This window comes from Notothenia coriiceps, unplaced genomic scaffold, assembly GCF_000735185.1.
Source record: "Notothenia coriiceps isolate Sejong01 unplaced genomic scaffold, NC01 NC01_scaffold00019926, whole genome shotgun sequence".
NCBI classification, from domain to species: domain Eukaryota; kingdom Metazoa; phylum Chordata; class Actinopteri; order Perciformes; family Nototheniidae; genus Notothenia; species Notothenia coriiceps.
Window position 1 is genome coordinate 1 of NW_011352627.1, and position 24,880 is coordinate 24,880.

The 24,880-nt window shown below is 41.9% G+C and overlaps 1 protein-coding gene across 1 annotated transcript in view; it reads left to right on the top strand.

Moving 5' to 3' along the window:
* Positions 1 to 1,666: 1,666 nt before the first annotated feature.
* bptf (bromodomain PHD finger transcription factor) overlaps positions 1,667 to 24,880 on the top strand; it is a gene marked incomplete at both ends in the record, with an annotated part of 24,550 nt that continues 1,336 nt past the window's right edge. Inside the window, 25 exons of the mRNA XM_010779196.1 lie at positions 1,667 to 1,846; positions 2,277 to 2,446; positions 2,790 to 2,966; positions 3,194 to 3,375; positions 3,874 to 4,005; positions 4,818 to 4,947; positions 5,853 to 5,988; positions 6,434 to 6,730; positions 6,925 to 8,986; positions 9,802 to 9,926; positions 11,189 to 11,317; positions 11,404 to 11,554; positions 11,878 to 11,917; positions 12,347 to 12,569; positions 12,714 to 12,854; positions 15,600 to 15,730; positions 16,067 to 16,181; positions 17,066 to 17,253; positions 17,723 to 17,963; positions 18,810 to 19,069; positions 19,730 to 19,843; positions 19,956 to 20,117; positions 20,611 to 20,693; positions 23,250 to 23,475; positions 24,139 to 24,443. Coding sequence (XP_010777498.1) covers positions 1,667 to 1,846; positions 2,277 to 2,446; positions 2,790 to 2,966; positions 3,194 to 3,375; positions 3,874 to 4,005; positions 4,818 to 4,947; positions 5,853 to 5,988; positions 6,434 to 6,730; positions 6,925 to 8,986; positions 9,802 to 9,926; positions 11,189 to 11,317; positions 11,404 to 11,554; positions 11,878 to 11,917; positions 12,347 to 12,569; positions 12,714 to 12,854; positions 15,600 to 15,730; positions 16,067 to 16,181; positions 17,066 to 17,253; positions 17,723 to 17,963; positions 18,810 to 19,069; positions 19,730 to 19,843; positions 19,956 to 20,117; positions 20,611 to 20,693; positions 23,250 to 23,475; positions 24,139 to 24,443 — 6,100 coding nt within the window. The remainder of the gene's footprint in view (positions 1,847 to 2,276; positions 2,447 to 2,789; positions 2,967 to 3,193; positions 3,376 to 3,873; positions 4,006 to 4,817; positions 4,948 to 5,852; positions 5,989 to 6,433; positions 6,731 to 6,924; positions 8,987 to 9,801; positions 9,927 to 11,188; positions 11,318 to 11,403; positions 11,555 to 11,877; positions 11,918 to 12,346; positions 12,570 to 12,713; positions 12,855 to 15,599; positions 15,731 to 16,066; positions 16,182 to 17,065; positions 17,254 to 17,722; positions 17,964 to 18,809; positions 19,070 to 19,729; positions 19,844 to 19,955; positions 20,118 to 20,610; positions 20,694 to 23,249; positions 23,476 to 24,138; positions 24,444 to 24,880) is intronic.

Sequence of the window (24,880 nt, forward strand, 5' to 3'; positions counted from 1 at the left end):
GAGAAAAGTACATCTCAACAGTGGTGTAATTACTTATTGATTTAAGAATAAATGCTGTTGTTATTTGAGTCCGAAATTAATTAAATTGCTGCGACAAGTTTAACACTCACAAGTGACATATTTGAAATGTGTATCTATGTTTTGCTGAATACAAATGATTCAGTGCATTAAATAGGCACTTATACAGAATACAATGTATTTATTGCACGAGCAGCCAAACACTGAACGTCTTTGGTAAGCTAATTGGCCTCAAGAGCATTCGCCTAAAAAAGGATATATAAGAAGATGCATTTCTTTAAGGTGATACTGTATACAAAGTTACATAACTTGATTTTTCTCCAATTGACAATGGATGATGTTAAAATGTGACTTTATTTCAACACTACCCATCTCTTCTTCTTTCCATTGTCTCCATGCTATTAATGCATTATAAGATACAAAATCTACAACATTGCTGATGTTCACTTTAAGTATAATTTAACTGAAAAAAAAAAAGTGGAAAAAAAAGAATAATAGTTTTATTTAGATTACGTTGTTTTCGTAATCGTAATTGAGATTTTAAAATGCGATTAATTGAGCAGCCCTAAGTGGCAGTAGCATTACATATGGCCCTATACTTCTTTGTGCCCCTGCACAACACAAACAATCCCCACCACCACCATGAGCTGTAGCCTGGGCTTGGAAAGGCAATGGCCTCCAAACCATAGAGCCTCTGATAGAAAGATGTTCCAATATTGAGGTATTTATCAACACCAAAGGTATACAAGGACACTTCAGGGAGAAGCTTACCTCCTTAGACTCCTTTTGTGAATCCGCTCTACAACAACTGTCTGTATCTTCACTGAATTGTGTGATAAATCTCATATCAGTGACAGTTTGTTGCGCCTTATTCCCCAAGTGGCTCTCAACCCATCTGTTGGCGTTAGTGTTCAGTTCTCTAAATGTTTTCTTCATGATACCCGGCGTCAGCCTTGGAATACTTTCTGCGGTTTTGTAATTGAACTCTTTTCTCCAAAGAGCTGAGACGCTGATTGCATCCATTGCTTTTTCAATCAGAAGCATTGTCCCTGCACCCAGTGTGACTATAACCAACCCTCACTATACTTATTTTTAATTAAAAGCTTTTCTTCTGATGCTTTCTTGTAATTAGAACCTCTGATTATCCAGATTACTGTTCATGTAGTGCCTTGTGTCGAAACACTGTGAAGTTATAATCTATACATCTACATCCTCAGTTATTTCAGTTTTCACCATGCATTGATGTTCTCAGTGTTGTTGTCAGTTATGCATAAGTCTTCTATATTGGTTGCCCATTGCTTTTCATTGACCCATTCCTCTTTCAGTGCTTGCATTACGCATGACTTATCAGTAGAGGGAGCCACAGCCTTTATTATTTCGGAACTTTCCCATTAATGATGCTTTAAAAAATGTATACCGAGCTACCACTTGTGTGGTGTTCTGCACAAGTGGTAGCTCAGTCTACATTGGTCATTTTCGACAGCTTTATGTGTCTTGGTTTTCTAGTTCAATCATTTTTTTCCCAGGTATACACCTATACCTTGCTGAGACATTTATGCAAACCCTGAAAGATGTCTGACTAACAACAACAGCAAGAAAACAATCTAGAAAAAACTGGTAACATTCAATCGTTTCTGTCTGCCAACAGAAAACCCAGCATCAGATTCTGTCCCCGGCAGCGGAGATGGTATCCCCAGCCTGAGCCAGCCGCCCCAGGCCAGTGAGGAGAACAGTAACAGCAGCATGGGGGCTGTTACAAGATGTCCTGAACCTCCAGAACTGGCTGACAAGTCCTCCCAGTCCTCCCTGGCCAGCCTTGATGACATAGGTTTGACAATATAATAATGACTTCTCTTTTGTTGTCTAATTTATATTATACTGATGAAAACGGCACTCGGCTGTGCTAGGGTGTCTATCGTGAAAGGGGATTCTGATCTAAATTTTACTTCTTGATTGAACAAATGTTATTTAAAAAAAAACACCTTTGCAAGCTTAAAATGATGCCAGAAAAGGGTATCTCTCAGTTTCACTCAAGCCATTTTCACATTATACATTTAATTAAGTTAATAGCCCTTAAAGCAGAACACACAAGCAGAACATTTGATCACCTTATGAGAAAGGCAGTTTTATGACTTTTAATAATTGAGTATTCCTTCCGTGCACATTGCACATCATAAAGCTTTTCTAATGGACTGTGCTATTTATGAGACTGTTAAAGGCTTATCTGTCTTGGACTGAACGGTGTATTGGGTTTTCAGGGGACGGTAATGACGCTAACGGTGAGCCGTGTCCCGGCGGTAGGGGGTCCGCATCCACTCGCATGGTGACCCGACTGAGGAACCCCGAGAGCAAACTCAGCCAGATGAAGAGCCAACAGGTGGCTGCTGCTGTTCATGAAGCCAACAAGGTCTTCAAGGAGGGCAAAGAGGTGAGAATAGTGTCCAACACCCAGGTCAAAAGCATGCCAATGTATGTAGAATTATGCAATGGCCTAGTGGAAGAGAATTGGAGATTAACCTAACTATCTTCAGGCTATTTAATTGTGTCCCTTACTAACCTTTGACCTATTATTAAAAGATGATTTAGTTTGACTTTAACTTAGATAAGCAGGAGCGTGACTTGGCTCATTTACCAGGCTGTAATTTAAATAACTTGAATGAGGATTTTTTTTTTTTTGTTGCGACATTTTACAGTGGAATACAAATGTCCCTTGTCATAAGGCAGTCTATAATAAATCTGAATGACTCATTCCCCCCCCCCTACCTCTTCAGATACTAGTAGTAAATGCACAAGGTGACGTCACCCGTGTCAGCACGCGAGGGAAGGAGGTGGTGATGAAGGGGACACTCAGTCCATTCTTCAAGCTGGGCCAGGAGGGGAAATACCGCGTCTATCATAATCAATACAGTAGCAATACTGTGGCACTCAACAAGCACCAGCACCGAGAGGTAAGCAGCACGACGTTTGAAAGTAGAGAAAAAAGCATTGAATAAGCTGCAAGGTGGCTCAGTAGATTCCAGACCCTTCTGGTATTCGTTTTGCTTCGTGATTGCAAGGGTTTCTTCCACTTTTATCAAGACATTCAAGTCACTTGGATTAGTAATTGGTGTGCGAACAAAGATGATATGAAATTGCTGGTAGGTTCTAAAAACATATTTTTTGTTTTTTTCATCAGGACCACGACAAGAGGCGGCATCTCTCCCACAAGTTCTGCATGACACCAGCTGGAGAGTTTAAGTGGAACGGGTCTATTCATGGCTCCAAGGTTCTGACCATCTCCACACTGAGAATCACCATCATCCAGCTGGAGAACAACGTTCCAGCACCCTTCATGCACCCTAACTGGGCCTCACACAGGTAGAGTCAGGCACTGTCATATGGAAATTGTATATTACTATTCTGATACTCTAGGTTGTCTGTATGGATGTACCGATAATATACATGAGTGCGGTACACCAGCACCCACTGCGCTCTTACATCAATGCAAGAGTCTTGTCCAGCCATTGGCTTTTTCATCTAAACAGCAAATGGGTATGCAAGTCTTCCTTGTCCGACTGCAAATAAGATTTAGCCATTGCAAATTTGATGCATGAACACCTGAGTTTAACATTCTCCAATGCCACACTGAAATGCAAATTGAGTCAACACTGAATGCCTCCCTAGTTGTCAGTCATGTTGGCATTGGTGCCTTTCAGTAATTCAATTTAATTATGTTAGTTATCAAAAAGGCCAGAATTATGCCACTTCTTCCTTACTAGTAAAAAAACTTAAAACTGGGATAGGCCAAAAAAAATCTAAGTACAAAGTAAAGAGAGACATTTCTAAATGTTCAGTGTTTGTTTTCTTGTTTTATAGGACCAACTGGATCAAAGCTGTTCAGATGTGCAGTAAGGCCAGAGAGTTTGCGCTGGCTCTGGCCATCCTAGAGTGTGCCATCAAACCTGTGGCTATGCTGCCTGTCTGGAAGGACTCACTGGGCCACACCAGGTACACACATAGTTTATTAACAGTGTGTGTGTGTGTGCATGTGTGTTTGTGTGTGGACGTACTTTCATTATATGTGCTTTTACAATGTGATATAAAACACAAACTAAGAAAGCGAGTCCTATAAGGTTGCTGTCCCTCCATATGTTTTCAGTCTAGATGCAAGACATTCAATACTTCACAAGCATTCATGACGTACACTGGGTGTGTGTGTTCAGTTTAGCAGGCAGAGGCGATCATAAGCAGATCAGATCAAAAGGCCCACCCTAGCTGTGAGGCATAATATTTAGACTGCAAGTCCACTTCCACTGCCACCCACCTCTGCCTCTACTACTGCTCAACACCACAACGCCCCTTTAAAGAAGACATTGTCCAATATTTACAAGGTTGGGATCAGAGTGTGCTTGTGTTTGAGACTGAACTGTGAGCTTTTCAGAAACATGGAGAACATTTGTGAGTGTCATGTTCTTTTCCTGTTCCAAGAGCACTTTTCATCTTTAGTAAGGGCTTTAATTAATGCGCTTACATTACTCAAGAAGCTTCCCAGTTGTTTACTTACACCTAAGGCAAGACACATGTAGATATTGCCATGTATATATTGCCATGAAGCGTACATTAAGACAATATTTTTTGAATTACACGTTTTCTAAAATGTTTTTGAAAATGATTAAGTTAATTTGGATATATCTTATAGCTACATATATTGGAAAAATACTTTTAACAGCCATGTTTCTATTCTTGCTAGAAGTAGAATTCACTGAATGTACAATGTAAGAGCAACAGGCTACACTGTATGACAATTAAAACAATTTCAGGTTGAATCGCATGACATCCATTGAACGTGAGGAGAAGGAGAAGGTGAAGAAGAGAGAGAAGAAGCTGGAGGATGAAGAGACGATGCAACAGGCCACATGGGTCAAGTACACCTTTCCCATTAAACACCAGGTATGTCGCTTACATACTCACAAATCCTTGGTTTTCAATATTGTTAAGATATTGACTTGCATTTCAGACACACAATGAACACCCTCTTCACTCCTGCACCTACTTGTACTACATACTGAGCATAAACGCTGTGTGTTTGCACCCATAATGGTTACAAAGAGGTCTGTACTGTCATCTGACTGTTCACTGCATGCATGATATTTTTTCCCTTTTCAGCAAAACCTTCAAATAAATGAGGGAGGTAAAAATGAACAAAATATGAATTACTGAGCTGTCAATATGTGAGCTGCCTCTTTCAGCTGCGATCACCAAAATAATTATTCTGCTTACCCTCACACATCACTTCCTGCTCTTATGAATCCAAATGTATTGCATTTAGGATGATATTTACTTTTTCCTTCAGCCTTTCACACTTTTATAAGCGCAGGGTTATCTCCAAAATCCCTTTTCATTTCGAATGATTTTTGTGCTACCTCATCTAATGAAAAGTTAACCAGCCATTTAGTTTTGTGGTCTGTGTCAACACAACATAAAAACGATACGAACCATAGGATGAGGGTGATATATTTCAGGCTAGTCCACTTGTAGATCTAGACTTTACCGTGCAGAAAAAAACTGAGGCTTTGCTGTGGGAAACAATGCTGTGTACTGTATGTTGTGCGTGAGTGACCATCAAGGGCTCTTTGATGCAGCCAGTGGAGCTCTGCAATGAGTCATTTCCCTCAACAATTAGTGATCAGTATGTGAGTAACCTTTAGCTTTTAAGCGCTCTTTGGAACTTTGCCCTCCTCTTAAAACTCGTTTTTTCAGTTTTTCCTGATTCGCTTTTCTCTGTTGGAAACGTTCATCGTTCTTAGGTTGTTGTATCCCTCCATGACTCATACTTCATCTTGTATTACTTGAAGGTGTGGAAGCAGAAAGGAGAGGAGTATCGTGTAACCGGCTATGGAGGCTGGAGCTGGATCAGTAGGACTTATGTGCAGCGGTTTGACCCCAAGCTTCCCGGCAACACAAACCCCAACTACCGCAAAGAACTGGAAGGTCCGGAATGGGAGACTTTAGGGGCCTAAAATGTGTTTTTCTCAAAAATGTTATTTAGTCTCTAAGATTTAGTCTCTTGTGCAGCAATCTCAACAATTAAATTGTGTGTGTTGCATTCAAGCCTCACTTTTGATTTGCTTTTGGATATCATTATGTTAAGCAAATCAAAAACGTCCCAAATATTTGAATAATCATACTGTTGGTTTATGTTTTTTATTTTTTATTACCTTTTACCTTACCTTATTATTTCAAATGTTTAGCCAAGCTGCAGATCCACTGCATTGACAAAAACACATTTTTGAGGTTGTGTAAGAGGAAAACTGCATGATTATCTTTTTTTAAGAGTGTTAAGTACAACAAATTGTAAAATGAATGCCAAACATTAGTAGCTCTAGATGTGTTTCTTCAATACAATAAAACAGGTTTTTTTTTTTGTTTTCCAAAGATGCTAAACTTGGCAAGAAATGTACCCTGCTGGACTTGAGTCGACGCCCCAGTGTCGCTGCACCAGAGGCTCAGGGAGCTGCTGTGTCGAGCAGTGAGGAGAAAGATCAAGACTCCTCCAGCCTCTCCAAGCCTACAACAGATCATCCAATGACTAATGAGCTGGAGTCTAATGAGAGGATGGAAGAGGAAAAGAAACAAGGGGCAGAGGAGAAGGAAAAATCTGAGGAATTACCAGCAGATGAAACGCCAACAAAGATGGAGGTGGACCCTCCAGACTCACGACCAGAAGAGCAAAGTATGACAGTGCGGCTTTGTGTAATAGCACTGTATCTAAATGCATGTGTAGTTTTAAACTTGAATGGCTCTTGGCATTACACTTTTTTTTGTTTAAATATTGTGTACGTTTGAAACTGTATTGACAGAGAATGTGATACATTATCCCAGTTGTATATCAATGCAGATTAAAGTCTTTATACATTTTCTCTTCAGGTTCCAGTATTCAGGAGGAAAAGACTGCTGTGAAGGAGGAGCCTACCGATATCTCCACACGGCCCTTTAACTACGATGTAGTAGATGTCAGCAAGGGCTTCATAACGCGCATTCCCTACAAGAAGGTCAAGACCTCCAAACTGGATGGCCTGCTGGAGCGACGCGTAAAGCAGCGCGTTATTGAAGAGAGGCAAAGGCAGCAGGCGTCTGCCGCCAACCCTCAGACTCTTATACCCGTTGCATTCACAGCAACCCCCCCTTCGAGCACTCCGGTCCAGCCACGGTCTCCACTCAAGCCCCATGCTCTCGCTCAGACACAGCTTGCACTGGGCAGAGCTGTAAAAGAAGAGGAGAAACCCACAACACAAATTCCAGTGCCGGGAACAGTTGAAGGACGAGAGGATGTCAAGGAGGGTCTGCATGAACCCTCAAAAACTACGAATCAGACTGTCTCTCTTCCTACTCCTTCTCCTGTTCCTGACTCCACACCCAAAGACAGTTGCAGTACAGGTACACAAAACCAAACTCTTTCAAAGCCCAAGGTATTGGAGGCAGACTTAGTAGAAAGGACTATGGGGCAAAAAGAAACAAATACAGACATTTCATGGCAAGAGGGCATCAAACTGCCTAATTCACAAGAAACACCAGCAGGGGGAATTCAAAGCTCTTTAGAGCGACAAACAGCCAGCGTAACATCTGATGTTACCAAGGCTGCACATATTGAAAAAACTGGGTCTGACGTTTCCAACTTCAAATTCGACTCCCTACGGACTTCTCCAAGTGTTTTTGGGCAGATAGGCGGTCAAAACACATCTCCTTCTAAAGGTATTAATCCAAACCCAGAAACCTTAGGGTCAGCACATTCAAGCACAGAGGAAAACGGCATGGGGCCAAAGGAGATCCTAGGAAATATAGAACGCATTGGACAAGGTAAAACCGAAAGCGATAGCATTCCCAAGCCAGTTTCTCCTCTCCCTCAGGTAAATGGTAATGATGGCTTGGGGAGTGAAAATGTGTTAAGTAACTCTGTAATGAGCTCAAATAATGGTATACTTATCAGCAGTACAAAGCTTAAGGAGAACATCATTGGTAAAGTTGAAGAACATGGGGTGGTTGTGTCGTTGAAGGACGGCACGCAGCCAAAGCCTTTAGTGAACGGAGATTTGGCCCCTTTGAATGATTGTACAGAGGTTGGGGACAAGGGGCCAAGCCTAGTTTCTAAGATAGAGATTAAGACAATGACCTCAGACCAGAACTACAAACCTCCACTGAAGATCGCGAGGCTGGAGAACAATGTAGGAGCACTTGGAACTAGCACTTCCCCATTTCAGTCTATGGAGGACAAACCCAGTCCTGCGGTGAAGATCATCAGGATGGCGCCGTCTCCTATACCCTCAGCAGAGGAGTTAAGTCTGAGCGACGGCTTTGCAGAGGAGAACAGTAACAGCGGGACTACAGAACCACTCAAAACCATCATCACCCAGGTAACCACAACCTCCACGACCACCACAACTGTTGTTTCTACGGAGATGAGGATAGCAAAAATGACATCGAATGAGCCGGCTGTCGTGAAAAAGCCTGTTGCGTCGACAACAGAAAGCAGCGCAGTGTCCACCCTCACTACCATGACCAAAACAACTGTGTCCAAAGTATGTTCCCCTGGGCTGGACAGTCAGTCAGAGGACAGCCAGAGTGAGATAGTGACGAAGGAGCAGAAGACAGCACTGTCAGTCAGTAAGTCCACAACTGACAGCCGTGGTAAGACCTCAGTGTCGTCTGTCGCTGTGAGTCTGGAGGACTCGTTGTCCACAAAGGGCCGGGTCCGTCTCCTCAAGTTCTCCCGCACCAAGAAGACTCGCTCAGACACTGCCCTTCCTTCTTACCGCAAGTTTGTCACCAAGAGCAGCCGCAAGAGTATTTTTGTACTGCCACATGACAACCTGAAGGTGCTGGCGAGGCGAGGCGGGTTTCGTGAGGTGTCCATCTTCAGCTACAATGCCAAGCCAGCGCTGGATATCTGGCCGTATCCCTCACCCAGGCCCACATTCGGCATCACCTGGAGGTAAGATGGCTCTCTGGTTATTTTTCTCACAAGCTTATTAACATTTTCTCTAAAACACTCTCTCTAAGAAACCAGGAGTTACTGCTTTGCTAATTATACAGATAATTGGGTCTAAAACTAACCATTATTTGTAATTGTCGTTTAATCGATTTGTTGTTGGTGGATAAGGTTAATCCTACATTCCTTTTTAGCATCGCTCTTTTAAATTCTACCCTTGTTTTTCAGAATGCCATGGCCTGTTGATTTTCTGTTTATTTGGTGTTATATTTTCCCACCTGTTTTTACACATGGGAAAGTGATTTATACTGAAGACTCTCATGATAATATTATTGAAGATGTTCAAACATTTTTTTACTAAACAGCATAATAATGCATGGAATAAGTTGCCTAATTATACACTCAGAGCAGTCTCTTACACCCTAAAAGGAATTATGCAAATGTTTCCCATTGAAACTTGTAAGTACATTTTTTTGCTTGCTTTTATAGTCAGAGATAATGAATCACTCTAGAGAATTAGTTTTATAAATACATTATTTATTCACAATAGCAGCCAGTAAGTTCTTTCATGGAAATGTCCAAGTTCATCACCAAAAAACTCTGCCTTCTCTGACCGTCAATTGGACCGCAATAATAAACTGCATGACACGAGCAGTGAAGAGCATATATTAGACATTTCCATTTCCCTGGAGTTTCTTTCAGTATAGCTTTTTGTCATGTCATGTATAGGTGTTATGCTATGTTTAAAGCACTACTTGGTTGGACTAATGGTTACATGCAACTATATACCTGATTAATACCTAAACCCTGTGTTATAGGTACCGTCTGCAGACCGTGAAGTCTTTGGCTGGTGTTAGCCTGATGCTAAGGCTCCTCTGGGCCTCGTTGAGATGGGACGACATGGCCGTCAAACCATCCGCAGCGATCGGCACCACACGTACAGGTAGAGCCCCCTTACTCCATCTGACACCCAAATAAAGAGGCCCCAGGAGGAGTGGGAAAGACTGCTTACAAGTAGATTAGGGTTTTTTGGGGGGATAACAATTGTTTTGTTTGATATGTAAGATATAAAGGTGATTATTTTAGTGGAGTTTATGTGCTGTTAATTAATTCCTGCATGATTCTTTTATGAATGTTCGGTAACACTTTATATTAAGGTACACAAATTAACCATTAACTAGTTGTTAATTAACATGCACATTAGCAGTATATTGGCTCTTTATTAGTCATTATAAAACACTTATTAATGCTTTATTCTACATGACCATATTCTACAAGTAATAGGCCAATAGTTGAGAGTTTTTCCTCAATAACCCTCTAATTAGTGCTTATTTATTGCAAGTAAGGAAGTTGTTGGAGATGAGTTTTGGTCTCAATATGCACTGCTCAATATGGGCCTAATAAGGCAGTAGTACCACAAGAATAGTAATTCTCCCATAATAACACTTAACAAATATGATCTATTCTTATGTAACAAGACATGAAACTATAAGTGTTAATTGTGTATAAATAACTCAAAATTTGATATTTATATCTAAGAATATGTTTTGGGGTATTGACAGTTCAGCTACCAATAGCAGTATGTTTCATATTTGCACATTTATATTTTTGTACAATTTGTACTGAAGGTTAGACAGGAAACCGGGTACAGGAAATAGGATAAAGTGAACTGAATAGCATGACAGTAGACTACTACTCATTTCCTCTATGCAACCTGAATAGTAAAAGGGTCAAGTCCGTCAGAAACATTTATTGTGTTTATGTGATGATATTTGGAGATGTTTAAACACAATGAGAAAATGCGTTAGCATTCGCGCTAGCATTAGCATTCGCGCTAGCGTTAGCATACACGGTAGCGTTAGCATGCATGCTAGCGTTAGCCATACTAGCCTGTATGCTATAATGTATTTACAAATAAAGTGTTACCGAATGTTCTTCTTTTTTATACCGATATTATTTTCTATCAGGTTGATAATATGTGACACTGGTTGCTCAAAAATTGTCAAATCTGTGGATCAATAACAGTCATAGTATCTACCTTGGCTATCCTCCTGATCCCCATGTCATGTTGGCCCTTAAGAAGACACAGCCCTCATATGGGTCATATTGGTGTCACTTTGTTTATGTTGGAGCGCATTTCCTCCATCTTCTCGGGCTCTCCTCATCACCATACCAACCCAGCCCTATCCCCACTCATTGCTACAGAGACGTCAGACACCGAAATCACCACGACAGAGATCATCAAGCGCCGTGACGTGGGACCCTACGGCATTCGCTCTGAGTACTGCATCCGCAAAATCATCTGCCCCCTAGGAGTGCCTGACACTCCTAAAGGTTAGCGACAGTTCATATTCTTTACACTTAAGAAAGAGGGGTTTAAACATTACACAATAACACTGAACTGTTTTTGATCCACACAGAAACCCACACCCCTCAGAGGAAGGGGCTGCGATCCAGTGCGTTGCGCCCCAAAAAGGCGGAGCCGGCCAAGCAGACGGGCCCCGTGGTGATGGAGACCTGGGTGGCTGAGGAGGAGCTGGACCTCTGGGAGATCAGAGCCTTCTCAGAGAGGTCAGAGGGTCACAGGGTTCAACCATGTTATACATACACATTTGTCAGTGACGATATTCTTTGTTAAAATTCATTTGGAAGTTATGACAAAAATACATAAATAGTAAACAAAACCTTGACCAAAAATAACAAAATTGGCCACAACTTTGTAAATGTGCCTGTGGCAGATGCTCAAAATGTTTTAAATACAAGATATTAAACTCTTACAAAAAATGACACCTAACTTTCAACATTTATTAAATTGAAATTAATGGAGCATCATCTGACCTTATTTTTCACAAATGTTTTACTGTTTGTTAAGCTTCTTTTTTTTTCTTTTACAGGGTGGAGAGGGAGAAAGCTCAGGCAGCCGAGCAGGCCAAGGTGAGTCTGGTTCAGTTAAGTAATCTTCACGCTTAATAAGCACTTTAATCCTACAAATAATATAACAGTAGGCCTTTATTTTTCAAATATGTCACATCTTCTTTCAATGACGAAAAATTATTCAATCTGGCAGTGGACTACACTTAAAAACACTTACTCTGAATGAATGAAAACAGACAGTTCGTCAATGGTATCATTTTGCCAAGAAGCTAACCTTGACCATCCCAGTCTATACCAATCTATACCGATATAATAGCTAATTTAAGCTAAATAGATGTTATGTATGAGCAATTCAATCAATCAATCAATCAATATTTATATAGCCCAATATCACAAATGTTACATTTGTCTCAGTGGACTTCACAGTTCCTTTTGAATGCTTTTATCATGGGTTCCTATGTTAATGACCTGAATTATGTACCATCACAGAAACGTCTGGAACAGAAACCAGGCATCACAGTGACCCCAACAGGGACTCCTGCAACACCTGTCTCCACGCCCAAAGTCATCATCGGCTCACTTTCGGGCCAGGGCACCGCCACCACCAAGGTCGTACTGTCCACCAAAATGGGCACCCCCGTCACATTCCAGCAGAACAAAAACTTCCAGCAGTCGTTCGCCACCTGGGTCAAGCAGGGTCAAAGCACACAAGGTACTTTGCAGCATATAAGCACTGTCTACTCTTTGTTCTTATTTAAAGCGCATAGATCACAAATCATTGTACAAATACTAATAATATTATTGTATTTGCAATTGTAAATATGTCATTGTAACAGCATTTTTTATTTGTTTGCAGGTGAGACCACCTTGGCCACATCTAGTGGACACACCTTCCAGATTACGGGAACCTCTATGGGGGGGAAGGTAGTGACCACCAAGCTTCCACTCCCCTCCAACAGCAAGATCGTCACTGTCAACGTGCCAACTTCACAAGGAGGTAAGGCCGGTTTTAATACGCCACACCTTGGAGGCAGAAGGAAAGCACAAGTTGCATTTATTCAGTGTAGACATTTGTTCTTTCCATCCACCTCAGAATGTGTGTTTGTTTGTGTTTTCATTGCCTCACCTCAGACCCACAGCTGAGACATTTCAAATGTGTCAAAGAAGCCAAATTAGATCTGGCTCATTCATTTGATGCCGTTGTAAACAATTGAGCGTGCCAACCATGCACACAGCGCTCCAGAAGGACTGAGTCTGTCTTCATTTTTAAAGTTGTTGGTGCCAGCTACTGCACGTCCAAATGTTTTGAAGTTTACAAATGAGACACAAATGAGACACTCCTCTGTCCTTGATTGCCTTTGTCAGTGAGCCAAGTACATGTCTTTTAAAAACCCACGACCTAGAAGACCTGTTGAGCTCGATTAAACAAGCTTGTCTCTTTGAATCAGTCTCACAGGTGTCACAGTTAGTTTTACCGTATTGCGTATTGCAGTCTTGTTTTTCTTTACATGCTTGAAATTAAGATTTGTCCTCATTTAGCCTGATTCCATAGTTTAAATGATCACATACACCCCTCAAGGATTCCTGAAGTTTTTAGTAATGTGACTGTGAGAATTAACTAGATTTGTGCAAGACATATTGCAATGTTTAAAGGGGGTGGTATATGAGATGTAAAGAAGGTCTTTTTCTACAAGGTTTGTGCTGAAACCTTGTACTGTGATAAACCCACAGTAAATTACCTGCCCAGCTCCAGACAGACACACTTAGACACTAGCTGGTAAACATAGTGAAGAACATAGCAGGTAAAGAGACAGATATTTTTGTCAGTGGACACAGAATAAAAGGCTAAAACCCAATTGTGGTGGCCTTAATGTGCCAACCTCATGACTCAGCTGGTTTGGTGTCGCAGTTCATGTCTGGCTGTGTCCTGTCGGCATGGTGATCTAATAGAAAGCTGTTATTTTGGTTGGATGGTTTTTAGGATGGTGGAGTTGTGTAGTCTGAGGTTTGAAATCCAGACTGCAGATTCAGGATTGTCCGATCTTTAGTTTGATGCTTCAGAACTGTATAATATGTTAATATTGACACTGCGGATGAGGCGATGGTTTGTACTGAGCACCAGCTGGCATGTCTGCGGTCCTGGCATATTATCGGTGATTGATATGGCTTAACACTCAGTGCAGGCGGTCTGTTATGTTTACATGTTCCATTTAAGCTGTTGACAGCTCTCGTTTGGGTTATGAAGGTCAGATTCAACATAACAAAAACAATTATCTGACAAAATGTATCTAGAATTTGGATTATAGATTCAATTCGAACAGCTTTTTACTGTTTTAAAATCCTTCTGTCAAGCTAGCTGAAAGAAAAATGTGGAAAATAAAAATCTTAAGAGGTCTTTATTTTCAACTGTGATGCAATGATAATGTCAATGAAAATAGAGTATATGTATCATTTAATACATAATTGCTTTATAAAAACATTGCATTCACCAGATAAAGATAATGATATTCACCAAGGATACAAAGAAAGTGATTTTTCTTACCTTTGAAGTCACCATGAAGGAGAAACCAAGTTCAGATGGAGTGTAACCATTTAATGGACGTGTATTTATCCAGCATGACTGTTGGGCGCCCTGTTTGTTTTGGACGGGCTTAAGGAAGTTAGGCAGGAAAACAAGTTTACCCTGAGGTCTACTTACCAGACAGGTAGCCCTCTATAACGGGATTCCATTTTTCTTTTTTTCCTTCCTCCTTGTTGAATAAAAGTGCACCTCTCAACTCACCGGAGTCCTAACTCCCAGACCTCTCCAAACAGCCAGTCCATAGAAAAGTGTGTTTGATGTGTGTGACCGAGCTGCTACTCCCCTGGTCTTACGACCGGTTTAACATCCATGTTTGAAGAGGGAAACCCTTGATGTATAGGTTTACCTGCTCGGTTGCCGTTGAGAAACCGCAGCAAAAAGGCAGCAGAGGAAAAGAGCGACGCTCTCTCTGTTTTCTGCCATCAGCTTCACGTGAGCTCATTAAGGCACACAGCCTGGCGAACAAATATGAAACACTCCCTTTGTCAGATTAATGTTAAAAAGCAGGATCCCAATTCATGCATAATTTATGAGGGGGTTCAGGTATGTTGGGGGAAACCCAACTAAGCTTTCAGTGAGCCTTTGAAGATGTTGTTTACCTGCTCAACTAATATTTGCCATTGCTGTGATCAAGCACAGGCCATCAAGTAGGGAGAGAAGCCCACAAATAATGTATTTAGTTGTATCAATGCAGGACTTCTTACAACTTGCTCACTTGTGGCACGCAAACATGTGGCCACAGCTTCACATCAGTAATTGTATTAGGAATGTTTGAGCATTTAAATATGTGTTGGTGGATGTGTTTGATGTAAGACAGGTATTCACATACTACATATCATTGGGCTCTAAAGATACAAGATTACAAGCATTCCTGTGAGGATACAAATGAACCCTGTCCATTTCTATAAACTTACAACTTACATAAGCTGTCCCTTCTTTGCGGCTTTTCGCTCTTTCAAGCTTCCTTAAAACCACTTTCCTGCCATATGCGTGTCATCAAATAAAGTATTTACTTGTTCTTCTCTGATCTTCCCGCCCGGAATATTTGTATATTTATATCTTGACTGATGCGAAAAATGGTCAAGCTGCCCTCTTCTTGGCCTCATATCTACTCACTTGTATGTAAACTGTGGTATATTTATGCTTCTCTTCTCTCTGCAGGTGTTGTTCAGCAGAAAGTGTTGGGGATCATCCCGTCAGGCACAGCAGGCGGTGCTCAGACCTTCACCACATTCCAGCCGCGCACCACCACGCTCAACATCAGGCCCAATACCCCAGGCTCCCAGCAGCAGGTACATGTGCTGTGAAGCATCCATACAGTGGTTTAACTTCTTTACGTTTGTTCATTGCTTATGTGATCACAACTGAACAACTTTGCCTATTGCTTTGTTTTGTTCGTGTTGTATATTTTCTATGAATGCACGTAGTGTTCACATTACTGATTTTGTTGCCTGTGCTGTCGGTACTTTTTAAAACTTTTATATATAATTAAGTTCTTGCTTAATCAGCTCCTCTTTTCCTGAACTATGGGTTTGACCCCTTTTTTGTAAGATTCTAAAATGTTAGAAAAAAGATGCTGGCTTTTTAAATAACTAATTAGTCAAATATTTCTACTAATGTCCTAACAGGTTCTGGCAGCTGGTGCTCAGATCCGTCCAGGAATGACGGTGATCCGAACACCGATCCAGCAGACCGGACAAATGGGAAAGACGATACTCCGAACTCCCCTCGTGGTCCAGCAAGGTAATGAACTCTTCACAAGAATCCTTTATCTAGATAGAACAAATAGCAACCGTTTATATATATATATCATCTATGACAGTGTTTCTCAAACTTTTTCAGACCAAGGACCACTTAACCAATAAAAAAACACTCGCGGACCACCTAACTCCACAAATATCCAAAAACACATCGTTTTTCTAGAACAGATTACAAATCACCTGAAAATGGTACAAACAGGTGGCGAAGGTGTTGCGCTGGGCTGTATCATGCAATCGAAACTTAAGCTCGGTCCATTGCGGAGATATTCCGGCGAGAGCGCGGAAAACTTAAATGTATTTATAACTGTTCCACAATCCTTCGTTTTCCGAGGCTAGGAAGGATTCTTGCCTCGCTTCTGAAGCAACTGACTCGGAGGTACATGTGCTACCAAGCAAGCCTCCTCGACATTGAGAAACACCCACTGACTCTGAAGCAGAAGAAGAAGCTACACTTTATTAATCCCTTACAGGGACATTTCTTTCCCCACTCTGTCACACAGGGGAGGATATACATGCACAAACACAGAGGATGTACATGCACACACACAACCACATGCAGATAGGAGAGGTGGCAGAGCAGAGAGGCTGCCAGGTACCCGGGGCCAAGGGAGCAGTTTCGAGGTTAGGTGCCTTGCTCAAGGGCACCTCGGCAGTGGCCTTGGAGGTGAACTGGCACCTCTCCAGCTACCAGCTCACTCCATCTTTTTTTTTTTTTTTTCGATCGGGACGTGAACCGGCGACCCTTCGGTTCCAAGACCAAGTCCCTACAGACTGAGCCAATACCTCAAATAACCTCATATTCAAAATATCCTCTTCACGTTTCCAAGTCTAGTTCCATTTACCGTCTTTGTTCACCTTCTCTTCCAGGTCAGGGTGGACAGCAGGTCGTGACACAGATAATTCGCGGCCAGGCAGTTTCCACGGCAATATCTGGGGCCAGCCCAGTTGCCACGGTTACTGGTCAAGGGGCAGGAAGCCCCACGACTGCAGCTGGCACCCCGCGGGCGCAGGGCCAGGTCAAACTCACCCTTGCTCAGCTCACCCAACTCACACAGGTCAGTGAGGGAGGCATGGAAAAACACTGGGGGTCCTCGGTGCCGGGTTATATCAATAATATCTCCCCGTTAGCAATGAAGTTTGATTTAAATTAAGAATACCATGCCAAGATAAATGTATTATAATGGTCTGTACAAATGTTTCCTCTTTACATGTTTTCCTTTAAATGTATTTAGAGTAAACATATGGGTAAATATTCAGATTCATTAGTTTATTATGTATGAATATAAAGACGTTTTCAGCTCCATTATTAAAGGACAAATTTTGCAAATACAAAAATGCCGATTATCCTAAAATTGTACAAGCCTGCTACTTTGACAAGAGTAAAGTGTAGAGTTCAAGTTCAATTCAAAATCAAGTTTATTTGAAGAAGCCAGTATAGCAAATAACGGTTTACTCTTTTAAAGGTCATAGAGTGCATCCACATGTTTTCATGTTACCTCTCCCTCACCTCTCCGCCTCTCGTAGAAGCAGCAGGCAGGTTCAGCTGTTGATCGGCAGCCTGGAGTCGGTGGTACCCAGCAGGCTCTGACGGTGATGGTTCAGGGTCAGGGCCAGACCACTGGCCAGCTGCAGGTCATTCCTCACGGGGTCACGGTCATCCCAGGACCCGGTCAGCAGCTCATGCAGGCAGCGCTGCCCAACGGCCAGGTGCAGCGCTTCCTCTTCACTCCCATCGCCTCAGCAGCCACGCCAACATCAAGCACAGGTATGATCTAGGGATGCACACCGGTATCCGGTATTACCGAAATACCGGTTACTGGTGGCTACGGTATACCGTACCGAAATCAGATCCGGTTTCGATACTTTAAAAAAAGTTTGCGGCCCGTGATGGCGGGTGTTATAAATTTGATTGCATAATCATTTTTCTTCATATTTTATGTATTTTTCATTGTTTGTTCAATACTAGAAAGGTAAGTCCCACAAATGAACTGTGATGATATTTGTTTTCTCTCACCAGTGAAGGCAAATGTTGATTTTAAAGATGAGATTTGTTTGTTTGTGCAATGCCGAGATATCATGACCATTATTCTATTTATTTGTTCTCTAGTCGAATCTCAGGTTTAACATGAATTATAACGGTGCTATAACGGTCTGTTTGCATTGACAAGATGTGCTATTCACGCTGCACACCTGATGGCGGGTGTTATAAAAATATAGCCATAATCGACTTTCTTCATATTTTAATGTATTTTTCATTGTTTGTTCAGTACTAAAAGGTCCAAGAAGACCCACAATTGAATTTAATATTCATTTGAAATGTTAATCGTAAAGCGCTTCATGGGATGATACATTTTCAAAGTATCACGATATGTATTGGTTGAGTATCGGTATCGTTCAGTGGTATCGTAAAAAAGTCAACGATATGCATCCCTAGTATGATCACAACGAACACTCCACAGATATGCATTTTGGGATGTTTTGCTTCAAAGCGACTCATTGTGAGAATAAAATGGAAATTGTATGCAATTCTACTGGGTAATTTGCAATTAAGATACACTTGTCCTAACCTTTGACCCTCTTTATCTCTCTCTTTATTTCTCTCTCTCTCCAGCCACCACAGTTCCCGGTCAGCTCAACTCCACCTCCACTAAAACCCCCGCCCAGCCCGCCCAGCAGGCGGCTGCCCCCGTCCAGGCAGGGGCAACCCCCTTGGCCACTACGAGCACCCCTTCGGCGGCCACCCCACAAGGCCAGTTACCCCCTCAGACGCAGGCTCACATGCCGATCCAGTCTCCCACCTCGCTGCAGGTGAAAACACAGGGAGGAACGGCTCAGCTCATCAGCATGTCCGGACTGCAGCAGCAGGTTCAGGTACGATCAGCGAGAAAGGCTACGTTTACATGCACAATATTATTCCCGAACATGTAATTGGGTTTTTACCACCATTTACCACACACTGCCCTTTTGTCTGTTTATCGAAACAAAAAATCCTCCTATATTTGTATTCATGTCAACAAAGTCTCTGTGATCGCTATAACAGCAGTTCACTTCCCAAAACAGCTGTAGTACTGATGACTTTAAGCAACTGAGCACTGCTCAGGTAAAGCTACATGTTGTCCAGCAGCGGTAGACTTTACTGTTTTGTGCAAAACAGCTGTGGATGTAAATAAATCCATGGCAAGCCTTACCTGACCAATCTGTGACTGATCATTTATCATATCCAGCCATTCAGGTGGGGCTCTTATAGGTTGGTACTGTATCTCCATGTTCCTCAACCTGTGGATTAGGACGACCTGGTGGTGGTCTCCAGAGCTACACAGGGGGTTCCTAACGGCCTTCTTCATTTCAAGGGGTGTTTTTTTGTATATATAGTAGGGAAAGGAGGTCCTTTTCATAGCACTTCTTTTTTTTTTAAAACCACTGATGTAGTTGACAGTGGAAGATTAATCTAAATAGAAGTTTTATTAATGTATGAACATAACGCTGGTTTTCTTTCAGCTTTCTTAAACTTGTGTATCTTGTGTGTTGCAGGTGTTGGCGCAGCTGCAGGCCCAGCAGGCTGGAGGCTCTCTGCCACAGCACATCAAACTGCAGCTTCCCATCCAGATTCAACAGGCCGGGACCACCTCAGCTCAGGGAGGACAGGTAATGCAGCAAGCCAGTAAACCAGGCGCTAACTTATTTTAGCCTCATAGGAACCCACTAAGGGCCCTATTTAACATTATAAAAGCCTGATAACAATATGCTCTCTGCACAGATTGGGAACGTGGTGACCATCCAGGCAGCTTCTGTCCAGGAGCAGCTGCAGAGGATTCAGCAGCTCAGAGAGCAGCAGCAGCAGAAGAAGAGACAAGCTGCAGAGGCCAAGAGAGAGCAAGCCCTCAACACAGCCAGCCAGAGCGACATCATTCAGAAACAGGTGTGTGTGTGTGTGAGAGCGTGCTCAGAAACCCATCATAGCCAGGTCATCCATCTTAGTCCAATGTTCGCTCTCTCCCTGCCATCAGTACATAAACAGACCCCATCCTCCAACCGTCCACTAAGGCTGGGTTTGTTTTCACAACTCAGGCCCCGTCTCTGTTTGTTGGACTTAATACTAGTGTGTGTGTGTGTGTGTGTGTGTGTGTGTGTGTGTGTGTGTGTGTGTGTGTGTGTGTGTGTGTGTGTGTGTGTGTGTGTGTGTGTGTGTGTGTGTGTGTGGGCAAACTACACTGACTTTACACATTCAATACTAATCCAGTTCTATATATATTTGAAGTACAAATTAAACCTCAATAAACTAAAACCAGATGACTGTATATATCTTCTTTCCACTCATGGGTTTCAAGATGTCATTTTTTGCTTAATTTTCTCTCATACTATAAATATATTTTCTGTTGTTAAACATGTGGTTTGTTCTGACTTGTTTCCAGGTGGTGATGAAACAAAACGCTGTGATCGAGCACCTGAAGCAGAAGAAGACCATGACGCCTGTAGAGAGAGAAGAGAATCAGAGGTGTGTGTTTACAATATGCCACCGTGTGTCAGAGAATATAACTTAAGTGGGTTTACATTGGAGCGTTGTAGGTCATTGGAAGCAACGGTTTTAGGATTTGTGTCACTGGTCACATGTTTTTCATGCATCAGAGGAATGGAAACATGTTTCACATGCATACAAAAAAGTCCCCAAATACAACACTTAGCATTTTATAAAATACAAAAAAAAAAAAAATAATAAAAGCTAAATTCCAAAGTAGAGGAGAAAGGATTAAATGCAAAACTTCAGAATAAGCAATTGGGCATACAAATATCAATAGAACATAAAATACGAAAAATACGCTCTGTCTTGAAAGACATGCATTCCTCACAATAGAAAAAAGGAGGCCATTTTATTCTGTAAGCAGAGTTAGGAAAACTACAACAATACAAATGGATTCTCTACAACTGCTTGAATGTTTAGAAAGCCGTTTCTCCTTCACCTCTCCTGTTTACAATGCTGTAGATAACATATTTCTGAACTGCAGATGACCCTAACAACCATGTGTTGGTGTCCACAGACGGTGTGTCCACACTGTACCCATTCACACAAACCTGGAATACCGAACCCAGACTGCTGTGACATCACTGCAGCAGCGCCGTCTGCTGTCTGGCTCTCTGCTTATTTTTCATCCTTTTTCCATTTATTCATGTCATCCTTTTCTCTCGATGTTCCTTCAAAACACGGCTCTGTTAGTCATAACCTTAAACTCTGACATGATTTTGTGCGTTCTGTTCCATTAGTCTCCTCCACTTTCATGCTGCATTTGCTGCGTGTACTGGCCCATCTTTGACCTCAGCAGCCATGGATGTGTTTGTGTGTTACTCACACAAACGTTCACTACACATGTACCAACAATTTTCGATCTAAGTTGTGAATGTTAGCGAACACAAGTGAACATACTGGGGACACAGAGCCATGAACTATCTTTACTGTAATATGCTGACGTTCAATTTTCATACACATATTTACATAGTTTCTCTTTTTTTTTTATTCGTTGCTAAATATTTTACGCACTTCCTTTAAGAAATGCAGGAAGTGTTATCATAACACAGTATAGCATCGTACACATGACCGTGAATACATATATTAGTTCTCATTGGTTAGAGTTTTAGTTTATGACCTTTCTTCTTCACTTTTGTCATGATTACAAGAGCAGTGTGACTTCCCAGTCGCATCTCTTTGTCCATCTCTCTTCCACCCTTCAGCTCCCATGCTTCACAAACTCAGATTCTCCTACAAATAAACACTGGATATCCCTCTAACATCTGTGAGACACGTGGCCCAGGACCACAGCTTCTCTGACTGCTTGGTTCTCATAGGGATGACCAAACAACTGCATTGTTAAGGAAGTACTCAACTAAAGGATTTTAAAAGGCAGTGGAAGTGGAAGTTTCTGGGAAAAACAAAAAGTTGGATTTTGCAAGATCAGTGTGTGTTAACAGCAGAGAAAGGAATGGATACAAGAGAAGTCCGGAAACCTTAAGCTTCTTTCAATACTATTTCATATTTTATATTTCATACTGTAGTCGTGTAGTAAATGACTGGGATAGCATTTAATGCATCGCAAAGGATTTTCACTCTTACAAGTGCACTCCATTCACAATCATTTTCATCTTGAACACTTTTACACGTGCCGTTGCCATGCCCGAGCAGACGAGGGTCAAAGACAGACCAGGAGATGGCGGGAATGCAACACTTAGATGCAAACCAAATAAACTGGTTTGAATGAAATGGAGTTACCTTGATTTTTTTTTTTTCAGCAACATTGAGGGGCTGTTTTTGTTCAGTGCCAATAGTCTTGTATTGTTAATAATATTCAACAAGGTTGAGTCCTATTTTTCCCTCACTTAAATCAGAAATGATACTAATTTCATTAAATGATAGAATCATCAGTGTCTGATTGGGTGAGTGGTTAGTTGGCTTGCTGTAAAGTGCCTTTTGTAAGACAGGAAAAGCCCTTTCCTGCTTGTACCTGCTCTGACACTGCTTTCCTTTACATGAATGTTAATTGGCATTGAGGTGGGAATTTGGCGATACAGATTTCCCCGATCCCCAATGCCTGCCCCCATTCACAGATGACTTCAAGCAGAAACTATTCCTGAACATTCAAGGATAGCCTGCATGATAGAAAGTGTCTTTAGTCAAAACCCTGAGCTTTTTAGTTACACGAATGAGTCATCAGAACACCTCAGGGACTTGTGTTGAGAGAAAAGCTTTCATTGTTCATTGACACGCTCTGCCATTCCTTGCATGCGGAAAGTTAGATGTGTACATTTTTGAAGTAGCCAATACTCTTGCCGGTTGCACTGGGACACATTGAAGTATTGTTTGGATGAATGCTCCACTCCTGCCTACTGGTGTGTTGGAGTGATTAGGTTCTTCCTCTCTGACTTTGACCATTCCTCAGTTCGAGCATTATGTGTATTTTATTTGAACAACTTTAATAGGCCACTGCCCCTATATCACATGGGTCCTAACTTTTTAAAGGTCAGGAAGAAAAGTCTGACATGTTTCCTGTTTGTGGCTTTCCAGAATGATCGTGTGCAATCAGGTGATGAAGTTCATTCTGGACCGGATAGACAAGGATGAGAGGCTGGAGGCCAAGAGGAAGAAGAAGGAGGAGGTGGTGGAGGCCAAGAGGAGGTTGGCCAACGCCGGCAAGCTCTCCTCGCTCCTCTACCGCTACAAAGAGGGCCTCAAGATGGAGATCCTGAAAAAGCGGGCTCTTCTGGACAAAGAGCTGCAGCTCGAGACACAGGTATGGAGGGACAAATAAGGCGGGAAGAAATCTGTATCAGACGCTGTATACATTTTCAGGAGGTATAATAAAAGTAGCTAATCGGTTTGAATAATCCATAGAGGTTTACACATTCATCACAATGCGGTTTCAAAACCTCATCATATAGTTGTGACAAATGCAACTGGAAACACGTTTATTTCTCAAAGCACTCTTTGATCCCCGAGCAGCTTTAAGGCATTATTTGCTCGTGTCACACGGGCAAACTTTGAGAATCAGAAACAGGTTTATTACCAGGTAGGTTGACGCGTACGAGGAATCTGACTTGGTTTTGAGGTGCATACATAAAATTGAAAACACAGATAGAAAACTATTTTAAGAAAACTCTAATAGCATTAAAAAATATAGTAAATGATAGCAGTATTTACATTGAATAAGGTCGACATCGTAGAAATGCAATTGGAATAAAAATATGTGCAGTAATACAAAATTAAAGATATTTTATAATCTGTCAATGATTTCTATTTTCTATAAGTGTGTGGTTATGTAGAATGGTGTTATTTTGTTGCTCTCTTGTCTTTTTACAGCCTCTTTAGCCATATATTAGAGCCTATAAATGTATTACCTATAAATGTATTCTCCACCCAGTTTTAACCCTATCTCCCCTGCCATCGCGCTCCTCAGGAGGAGCTTAAGAGGGATCTGTTGCGGATCCGCAGGGAGAAGGAGAGGGCTCAGGCTGCCGCTCAGCAGGCCGCACAGGCCGCAGCTGCACGCAACAAGCATCAACACACGCACAGCATCACATCTCAACACCACCTCACCACCAGCGCCTCCTCCACACACAAAAGAAAAAGGGAGGACGAGAGGGAGAATGTGATGTCGGCAAAGTCCAAGAAGAAGAAGATGATCTTGACGACGAGCACCAAGGACAGCAAAAAGGAAATCAAGCTCTACTGCGTCTGCAAAACGCCATACGACGAGTCTAAGTATGAAGATGCTATGCAGAGTTTAAATACTATATTACCCAGAGGCAGCCAAAGAGGAGTAGGCACAGTTCAACAACTGATAACAATGATATGGCGCATTTGAGCAGTTGAACCTATCCACCGACCTTTGTAGGAATTAAAATACTCAACTTTCATTTCAAGTGTAGAAATAAAGTGCCAGTTGTGATTCCTGTCTCACAAAAAGTCACAGCCCCTGCGGTGTCACCCTCTAATGGTGCAGAAACTATAAGGGGAGATTGATTGAACTTTGCTGACTGCAGCAACAAGTGGAGAGCATTCATTCAGCCTGTGAGCGAGCACTAGCTTTAGAATCAACATTAAGAAGAGGGATTGAATTTCATTCTCCGCTCCTGATTAAACGACACTTAGGTAGCCGATATCCTAACAAATACTAAAGCCGAAACCCCCCCCCCCCC